The 10,946-nt window shown below is 36.6% G+C and overlaps 1 protein-coding gene across 1 annotated transcript in view; it reads left to right on the top strand.

The window, feature by feature from the left end:
- Positions 1 to 7,818: 7,818 nt before the first annotated feature.
- FBXW10B (F-box and WD repeat domain containing 10B) overlaps positions 7,819 to 10,946 on the top strand; it is a 42,953-nt gene continuing 39,825 nt past the window's right edge. The window contains exons 1-3 of the mRNA XM_049777658.1: positions 7,819 to 8,311; positions 9,679 to 9,840; positions 10,674 to 10,865. Of these exons, the coding sequence (XP_049633615.1) occupies positions 7,819 to 8,311; positions 9,679 to 9,840; positions 10,674 to 10,865 (847 nt within the window). The remainder of the gene's footprint in view (positions 8,312 to 9,678; positions 9,841 to 10,673; positions 10,866 to 10,946) is intronic.

The raw sequence follows: 10,946 nt of genomic DNA, 5'->3' as shown, positions 1-10,946 counted from the left end.
TCTCCCTATTTTTGGTTCCTTTTGTTGGTCATTTTCTAATTTTATGAGCTGCATCATTAAGTTATTCAGGTATGCCCCTTCTTCCTTCCTGATGTGTTCTTGTAAAGCTATAAATTTTCCTCTCAGGACCACTTTTGCTGTGTCCCATAGATTCTGGTAGTTTGTGTCTTCTTTATCACTTTTTCCAGGGAAATTTTGACTTCCTCTTTGATTTCATCTCGGACCCACTGGTTGTTCAATAGCAGGCTGTTTAATTTCCAATTGTTAAAGTTTTTCTTCTGTGTGCCTTTGTAGTTCACATCTAATTTCAGAGCCTTGTGGTAAGCAAAGGTGGCCTGCAAGATTTCTATCCTCTTGATTTTATGAAGGTATGTTTTATGTGTCAGCATGTGGTCTATCCTGGAGAATGACCCATGTACATTGGAGAAGAATGTGTATACAGGTTTTTTGGGGTGGAATGTCCTATATATATCTACTAGTCCTCTTTCTTCCATTACTCTTTTCAGGGCTAGTATGTTTTTGTTGGGTTTCAGTCTGGTTGACCTATAAGTGTTGATAGGGCCGTGTTGAGGTCTCCCACAATTATTGTGTTATTATTAATGTCTTCTTTCAGATTTGTCAGTAATTGTATTAGATAATTTTCTGGTCTCTCATTGGGTGCATATATGTTTAATAGTCTGATTTCTTCCTGTTGCACATATCCCTTGATTAGTACATAGTGTTCATTTTTGTCCCTTACCACTTTTTTGAGTATAAAGTTGGTCTCACAAGATATTAATATGGCCACTCCAGCTTTCTTAAGGGTGTTGTTTTCTTGGATGATTTTCCTCCAGCCTTTGATTTTGAGTCTATGTTTGTTCTGAGTATTCAGATGTGTTTCTTGTAGGCAGCAGAAGGTTGGATTCATCTTTTTGACCCACCCATTTTGCCACTCTGTGTCTTTTAATTGGTAAATTTAGTCCATTGACATTGAGGGAGATGATTGTCATAGGATTTAATGTCATCTTTGTAGATAAATTTGCTGTGTTTGTTGGTCTCTCTTGTCTTAGAGTAGACCTATCAGTTTTTCCTTTAAGGCTGGTTTATCATCTGTGAAGTTTCTGAGCTGTTGTTTTTCCATGAAATTATGTATCCTTCCTTCAAACCTGAACTTGAGTCCGGCTTTGTGCAGTATTATCGGTGAGGCATCTGATCGTTTGTCTTAAGGTTCTTTTCCAAATTTTTCTGCTGTGTTGAGTTTTTCTGCATCTCATCTTCCAGCAGGACGATTCTGTCTTCAGCTGCTGTTACCCTGCTGGTGAGGCCATCCACTGAGTTTTTCAATTCAGCTACCGTGTTTTTCAGATCTGTTATTTCAGTTTGGAATTTTCTGATTTCTGTCTTTGTGTTCTCTTCAGATCGATCTATGGCTTTTTTTGAGTTCTACAAACATCTTCCATATTGCTATTCTAAACTCCTTATCCAAGAGGTTAATCAGATGGTTGGGATTTTTTTAGGTCAGCTGAGCTATCGTCTTCATTCTCTGTGCATGGTGTTTGCCTGCGAGGTTTCCCCATTGTCACGCTTATGATTTTTTTTGCATGTTGTGGTGGGGTTCATTGGTTAGAAAGTGTGCACGGCCACGAAGCCTCTGGGAGAGCTATTTTTCTGGGCCATTTTTGGCCCACTCCCAAGAGGTTTCGCAGACAGTTCAGTGGAAAAACACGCACAGGCAACACTCACAGTCAGGAATCACTGGGTGGGTGTAGATTTTCCCAGCCTGATGTCACAAACAGGGGACCTTCCTTTCTGCAGAATACTGCGGAGAGCCGGTTTTCATGGTCAGACACAGTTTCTTGATGCTTGGATCCTTGGAAGAGCCTCTGGGAGAGCTATTTTCCTGGGCCCTTTTCAGCCCACTCCCAAGAGGTTTCAGAGACAGGACAGTGGAAAAACATGCACAGGCAACACTCACAGTTGAAAATCACTCATGCTTTTATCTTAAAAGAGAACATGAAATTATTTTGATTTACCTTTTTATTTAAAACTCTGCAGTGGTTGGAGCTGGCTACTTAATTTTCTAAATACTTAAAAATTTGAGAACCATTGTAGAATTCTGTTGTGGATTAATATCAGTTTTTTAGTCTAATGTTTACAGAATATATTTTCTTTTCTTTTTACAAACCAAGGCAATTTGACCAAGGTAATTTGCTTTATGTCTAATTATTAAACTGCCTGGATTTCAATATACTTGGAAACTGTGTCCTTAGCTAAATTGTAGTTTATATAGGAGAGAATGCTCAGACTTACAGAAGGAAATCTTTGAGTGTCTCTTTACCCCCCCCCCTTTTTTTGCCACACTTGGTAGTGCTTAGGACTTATTTATTGATCAGGAACCAATCCTTGGGACCATATTGAGATGCCAGGGTATTACACCCTCATTGGCTGCATGCAAGGCAAGAGTCCTACTTACTGGAATATTGCTCTAGCCTACTCTCCCTATTGCTCTTAAGTTTAATCACCCTCTAAACATTTGAGCTCATTTGTTTTCCATTTCAACAATTATTTTCTTGATATAAAAGATAAACAAAATAAAGAGAATATTTACTTTGACATTGCTGCAAATGGCAGCTCTTCTTTTATTCTTTCCCTGGTCTCAAAACCTAAAAAATTCCCAAAATAAAATAAAAAAGAAAATTTTATTAACGTCCTGATATACAAAGTTATTCATAATTCAGTTTTAGACATAACAATATTTCAGCGTCAATCCCTCTACCATTGTCAACCTCTTCCACCATAGTCCCCACATTCTCCCTGACAACCATGTCTCCCTACTCCTCAATCTTCCTCCCACAACCAACCTGCCACTGTTTTTGGTTGTGGAAGCCTGGTCACCATGTTTTTAGTCTTGCTGACTCTATGGTTTGGTTATTTAGCCACACCACTCCTCTACACGACAGATGTATCTGAATTACCTTCTTTTCTGTCCTTCTCTTTCCTATATTCCGACCAAAGGTGATTAGGCCCAGACCAGTAGTAGAGAAAGCAAAAAGCAGCAGAAGCCAGGAGTCCAGTAAACAGTTTCTCTATACCCCCTGGCACTTCAGTTCTGGGCTTTATGTTACCCTCCTCCCCCAATGACGCTCTAGAGACAGTTATAAGGTGCAGGCATTTGGTAACTGATGTCTTCATCCTTAAAGGGACAGTAGCTGCTATAGCTAACCAGGAGCCATAAAAATCTCTGCTTCTTTAGACTCCTTTAAGACATTGCATTCTCCCCCTCTCCCCATACAGTTATTCCTCATACCACATATTAGTGATATCATCCTGTGTTTGTCCTTCTTCTGGCTTGCTCGATTTAATATATCTTCCTTTTATATTCACATTGCAGCAAATTGCATGATTTTATTATTACAATTATATATATATATAGGGCCGGAGAGATAGCATGGAGTTAAGGCATTTGCCTTGCATGCAGAAGGTCGGTGGTTCGAATCCCGGCATCCCATATGTTCCCCTGAGCCTGCCAGGAGCAATTTCTGAGCATAGAGTCAGGAGTAACCCCTGAGCACTGCCGGGTGTGACCCAAAAACCAATATATATGTATATATATATATACACACATATATATATTCATGATCCACTCATCTACTATTAGAAACCTGGGTTAATTTCATATTTTAGATATTGTATTAAATTCTACAAATGTACTTCTGAATTAATGTTTTTGTGACTCAAGTCGAAATGCTGCTCATATGATCATATGGCCTTTCAATTTACTGAAAATTTTCCATACTGTTTTATATAGGAGTTGAATCAGACAGCATTCCCACCAAAAGTGGTTGAAAGGTTTTTTTTCAACAAAACCCCACAACACAGTTTATTTTCAGTATTTTTGGTATGTGACATTTTCATTAGTGTGAGATAATATTATATTGTTACCTTGATTTGGATTTCCCTAAAAATAAGTAACAATGAATGCTTTTATCTGTCTGTTGGTTTTTAGAGAAGTCTCTGTCCATTTTTATTTACCATTTTTAAAATAGGCATTTTGGATTTTGTTGTTGTTGCTGATTTTTGCATACTTTATGTATTCTAGGTATCAACCATTTAGCTGATACGTTGAATGCAAATATTTTGTCCCACTCTTTTGCCATGCAGAAACTCTTTCATTTGATGCTGTTTGATTTTTTTTCTGCTGCCTTTGCTAATGGCAGAGTATCATTGAATATACCTTAGAGATTCAGATCTTGGAGCATTTTGCTTATATTTTACTCAACATAATTTTTAATATAATTTTTATTTTGATCATAGTGGCTTACATATTGTTGACAATAATATTTTAGGTACATATTTACATAAAATCAGGGGGGATTCCCATCACCGATTTGTCCTCCCTACACCTTCGTTTTCGTCCTACCTCCCATATCCTCCTCCCTCACCCCCCAGGCTGCTAGAATATGTGATCCCTTTGTACCTAGCTTACTACTTAGTAGTCTTGCACCTATTTGGTCTTGGTGCCTCTAACTGGGAGGCAGGACTAGCTAGTTCAAGTTATGTGGTTTTGTTTGAAGAAGAGAAAAGTAATAAACTGGGGTAAAAGTCTAATGTGCCAAAAATGGGCGGAATCCTTCTAGAGGCTCTCATAATCGGTTTGAGAGATGAAGGAGAAAAAGAAGGTGAAACTCCCCAGCAGTACAAAAAGAAGTGTCAAATATCCAGTGAGGACTTCAACAATAACAATAAGCACCACAAAAAAAAAACCCCAAAAAACCATGGTCTTGAGATAAGAAACATGGCAGAGCACATAAAGAAAGAAAAGAAGAGAAAAAAAATAAGTATAAATGGGGAGAACAACTTCAATAACCACACCAAAACAAATAATTGACAAAAAGTAGATAGGTAAATAAAAATAAAAAATAATAATAATAAATGAAATTAAAAAATAATATAAAAATAAAAATGTTTTGTGCTTTTTGCTTTTTTTTCCCCTCCTGCACTGGCAAAGTAAATATTGGGGTCAATCGAAAAGGAGTTCACTTGGCCTAAGAGATATGGGGTTTCTCCACCCTTGGAGTATACTGTCATGGGATTAACTTTTACTCAACATAATTTATAGTTTACAGTCTGATCTCAAGGTATTTGATCCACTATGAGTTGGATTTTGTGTAAGATGTAAGATATGGATCCAACTTTAATTTTTTGCATATAATTATCAGTTGTACCAACACCATTTGTTGAAGAGGCTGTTTTTACTCCATTGTATACTTTCAACTCCTTTGCAAAAAATTAGCGGGGTGGGGAGGAACCATATGAAATTCCAGGCATCAAATCAGGCGTGCCAACCCAGGTTGGCAAATGCCCTACCCACTGTACTATCTTTCTGGCCCCCAAAGCCCCCAAAGTTTTATTTACTATTCTTATCATTACCCAAGCTGTGTGTACACCACATTATAGTATTTATCCACCTGGTTTACATTCAAACTTATTTGAAAACAAAATTAAGCTCTTTTGAGAAGTTTTGTTTGTACCAGAATTTGACACTGTATCACTAGATAGACATTAGTTCTTTTAAAATTACATTTAGAACAATAATTCCCCAGTATTTAATGAACAACAAAACAACTAAATAGATAATCCAATACTTTTGAAGAGGGCTTGACTGAAAGAAATTAAGAAACTTACTCAAGTGAAAATAAAGAAGCTCAGGGTCTAAGAGATATTATAGTTTAAAAGGCACTTTCCTCACATTTGGTGCAGAACTGGATTTAATCATTGGCACCACATATGGTTCCCCAAGCACTGTCAGGAGTAATCCCTTAGTGCAGAGTTATGAGTAAGTCCCAGGCACTTCAAGTATGACCCCAAAACTAAAAACAAACAAATAAATAAATGAGTTAAAGACTACAGTAGCAAATGTCAGCAGCAGAATAAAATTGACAATCCAAGCTATAATATTCATAAAATTCAACAAGAATAAAACTACATAAAAGAATTAAACAACACAAAACCTAACATAAATACCATCACAAAATTGTAAAAAGGTGGAACAGACACTTCTTTGAAGAGAACATAGAGATATTAAATTGCAATATGAAAAATGTGTTTAACATCACCTACTACCAGGGAAATCAAAATTATAATAAAGTACTATCTCACATCAGTGAGAAACCATATATTAAGAAAATATGGAAACAACCAATGTTGGCAGGGATGGAGAGAAAAGGGAACTCTTTTTTTACTGTTGGCATTTCCTGAATGAACTTGTCAGATTCAGTATTTGTGGAAATAGTATGGAGACTTAAACTAAGAATAAGGATACCATATGATCTTTCATCCCACTTATTGACATCTATCTCAAGAACACAAAAACATTAATTAAAAAAGATATTTACACATCTTTGTTCAATGCAATACTAAGTATAATAGCCAGGATATGAAAATAACTCATGTGTTAAAATTAGGTTATTGGACAAAGAAATTTTATAAATACAAAATGGAACTCAATGCAGCTGTAGAAAAAAATAAAATCATGTAGTTTGCTACACTTGGACCTAACTAGAGAGTATCATGTTCAGTGAAATAAGTCAGAGATGACTTATTATCTCACTCATATTTAATATAAATGGTAACAAAACAAGGAAAGAGATAATGCCAATCAGAAAAAACCCTTTATATTTGCAAAGCTGAGATTACTTAGCAGTAGAGAAGAGCAGAAAGAAGAGTGACATTCAGGCAGTGGTAGAAGGTCTTGGTTACTGTGGTGGTAGTAAAGGTGCAGAAAATTGTTCATCAAAACCATAAAAGTTATAACAACATTACCTAAGCTACAGTAAAACAAACAATAAAAAGCACTAATAAAGGTTGAAGTTAACATGGATTATTTGGTTGCCCATAGCAATGGTCCTAATGACAACTGGAGCAACAGATAGCTTTAATTGAGGACCAAATATGTGTCAGGGATTTTCCCATGAGCTTTTCATACTAATTGAAGATCACTTGATCCTATGGTGCGGAGCTACTGCTGTCTTTAATTACAGAGGAAACTGAAGCATAGTTAGTCAACATGTCCTTGTAACTGCCAGGAAGTTCTGCAGGTAATCAGCTAGATTGGGACTGAAACTCCTATACTCTTCATGGCTAAGCTGTACTACTTCCCAGATACCTGGATGGAAATGTTATTCAGATTTGGAAGTCCTTCTAATTGTTTCAATTCCAGTAATGGCTTTTCTACTGAGTGGCTAACTTCAAAGTTTTGGGTTAAATTTTTCAAGTGTCCAAATTACTTAAATTTATATTAAAATTTTTTGCTTTACTTTGATAGTGAATTAAGAAAATATGGACATAAATATTTAGCATCACTGGAATTTAGCTACACTATAACCAAGCAGCTAAAAACTAGTAAGTTTATATCTGATTTTGTATTGACTATTTAATGACATTAATAACTACTGTTGAGCCTATCACCAAGCCCCACTATATATTTCCTTTAAACAGGGGCCATTTCTAACTTAAAGTTTACTTACTGTTTGTGCAGTTCTAGAAAGGAGATGACCATCTCTTTCAGAAAATATAACAACTGCCTCCATGTCAGAGTGCCATTTTTAGGAGATATACGGTAATGTCATGCTTCCTTTGAGATCAGTACAAAAAGCCAGACTTCTACCGGCAGTTTCTGGGAAAGAACAGCTTTCCATCCATCAGCGCAGGTTGCTTTTTCTCAGAGAGATGTTGATAACAGAAAAGGTTCATTTATGGACACTTAACAGCTACCCCTGTTCCTTCCTGTGGTGAAGTCCACAACAGGCAAGGATAAAATGAGCTGGTCAACTCAGGATCATGGAAAAGTTGGGATCAAAATGCAGGAATATCTCCCTTTCTTGCGAGAATAAAGCTGATTCTTTCCCTATGTGCCAGAAGTGTGAGACGTGTATCTTGGCGTGGAGGGTCTTCTCTACCAAAGAGTGGTTCCAACGAATCAGTGAGATAGCACAGAGGAGGTTTCTAATCAGCATCCTGGTGCAGTTAGACAGCATATATTTGTTACAGTACTTTCAAAGTATCCTTCAGACCACTCAGGGGAAGGATTTCATCTACAACAGCTCCCGAATCAATGTCAGTAAGGAGGGGAAAACTGTGAAGTCCTCCTTGAACCAAGTGTTGGATAAAACAATAGAAGAGAAGATGAAGGAGATTTTATACTGGTTTAGGAACAGTACCCACGAGACTAAAGTAAATTATACCCTTTTGCTGCTACAGATGTGTGAGCCCAAGTTACTACTCACTGCTGCCAGTGTCATCAGAAACCTGTTTTTGAAAGAGCAGAACTCAGGTAACAAACATCTTAGATAGACGCCAGAGGTCGTCCCAAGGACTAAGAAGCAAGGAGTAATTTTCTTTTACTCTGTAAAAGAATTAGAGGTGTGGGGCTGGAGAGAGCACAGAAGCGGGACATTTGCCTTGCATGTGGCAGATCAGGGAGGGACCTGGCTTGATTCCCGGCACCCATATGGTCCCCTAGCCTGCCAGGGACGATTTCTGAGTGCAGAGCCAGGAGTGACCCCTGAGCACCGTTGGGGTGTGGCCCAACAACCAATCAATCAGTTAATCAATTAATAAATAAAAAAGTTAAAAAAAAAAGAATTAGAGGTGTGGAAAAAGCAAGTAGCATTTTACAGAACACAATATAGAGTTCTTTGTCTTGATACATGATCTTGTTTACCAATGGAGAAATTAAATTACTTTTGTAACTGTCATATGACAAATGTAGGAGGAAGCACAGAAAACTTAAGTGTCATTGAAAATGGATTTCTACATCTCTTAAGGTGCAGAAACATCTGGTCTGGGCCTTTACTACTTAGTGCAGAAGTGATTTTACAATAGAGGGTTAGAAATTGGATTGGATTTGGAGGTATGAAATGAGGAAGCTGCTGATTTGCTTTCTGCTTTGCTTCCAGTGCACCAGGCCAGAAGATTAAAAACTTGGAGGGCTCTCTTCACTTCCCATACTGGTTAGATTACAGATAAGTCAGTCCAATTACTTAATTATGGATGAGGAAACCAAAGTACAAGGAACCTGAGTGTCTTGTTCTAACTAAATTGAGTTACTCAGGAAGAGGCTCCTGCTAAGAGCATCTCTCCCTGAGCAGACTACTGACTAGCTTGTCTAACTTTCTGTATATAAACCTTTTGACTATAAAGGGTTTTGCAGCCTTTGGTATTTGTCAACTTTCACTACCCACCATAGAATTCAGCTGTTTGCATTAGAGCTGTGTAAGTACAATTATTGGTATGGAAAGTTTTTCTCCTAGTGGAAACTTTAAAAAAGTAAATTTTATAACTAGATTCCAATGGAATTATTCATATTGTTGAAAAGATTAAGCAAGAGTTTTAGAAAAGCAGTTCTGCCAAATTCTGCTCACAGTACTGAGTACTCTCTCTTTTTTCTCTGTCTCTGTCTCTCTTGCTCTCTCCTTGTATGTAGCTCTGGTGACTTGTCACAATGTAGGCAGGCAGACAAAATTCAGTGAAGGGGTTTCTGCAATTTTTGAGAGTTACCAAATAACTACAATTAAATTGGTACATTTTGTGTAGATCTAAAAGAAGTGAGAAGAAACAAAATAGTATTTGTCAACCTCTTTTTTCTCTGAATACTTGCTTCAAAAAGCAGCCATGTCTTGGTATTTTGTTTTTTTTCAGGGATCAAACAAGATTGCAACAATCTATTTCTCTTCCCTGATAAAAGCTTACAATCTGATGCTGCATATTGGATAAATGAAGCCAACAATAAATTCTTCCCCTCGTCCACTTCAGAAACAGAAAATTTGCTAGAAAACATTGGAGAAGAGTCATCTAAAACTGGTAAGTCATCTGTAAATATAAATATATATATATATCAGATAAATATTATCAGATATTTATCTCCCATTTAACTCACATTGGGGGAGGGAAATGCAAGGAATAAAGTCAGCCAGTAGGACCCTAAGGTCTAAGTTTTCACTTCTTCACTAGGATGTTTGTAAGACATACTTGAAATTAGAGACCATAATAAAAGCAACCTACTGAGAGTTTCCATTAAAGTTTCCTTCTGTCACAGGCCATAGTACCTCAGCTGGTCCCTGAGTTTTGACTAGAGGCAAACTCTATAATTCAACATTAGAGGTCTTTTAAAAAAACAGCATCAAATCTAGACATGAGGAGGAAACAATAATAATGGGAATTTAGGCTGATTTCAAGGCTCTTCTCTGTTAGTTTTTGAAGATATACTATGAATTACTTATAGAAAAATAACAAATCATAGATTATACCTTTTTATATAGACAATTTTAGATTTCTATATAAAATTTAGTAAAATGATTATTCAAATAATCATTAATCACTCCAGTAATTATCAACATTTTCCCAATTTATTAAATTTATTGCTCCTTCAAATATTGTTCGAGCTTTTTCTTGTCAAAGTTATTAATAGGAATCTTCTGTTTATCTGAGCAGGTTAGGACTTTAATGTGATAGATAGTTTCCTAAATTGGGAAGGGTAAAAATTCTTGTGTATTTTCTAGATTAGTTTTGTCAAAACATATAAATTCAATGAGATAAGTAAAGTAGATCCTAAAAAAATTTCTTTGGGATTCAAAATGTGGAGTTATAGTAGATTTGACTTGATTATCTATCTTTCTTTGTCTTCATTCTAATAGATCTATCAAAGAATCTACTTCAGTGTATTTCCAAGATGAACAAACTGTTTTCTGTAAAACCAAACAAGTCATGGTGTACTCACTCAGATTTGTTGATTAGTTTAGAGGCTGTTGTTGACTTGTCTTCTGGGGCCAGCAAATATCGCGATTTCATTCGTTTCTTGCCAGTCCACCTCTCTAAGTATATTCTAGGTATGTTCAGGGTGTATTGGGGGTTTCTTAAGAGACTTCCCATCTTGACTCAGTTATAACTCCATCTTTTATCCTTTTTAA

This window comes from Suncus etruscus, chromosome 7, assembly GCF_024139225.1.
Source record: "Suncus etruscus isolate mSunEtr1 chromosome 7, mSunEtr1.pri.cur, whole genome shotgun sequence".
NCBI lineage: Eukaryota > Metazoa > Chordata > Mammalia > Eulipotyphla > Soricidae > Suncus > Suncus etruscus.
This window is presented reverse-complemented; position numbering and strand designations above follow the sequence as displayed.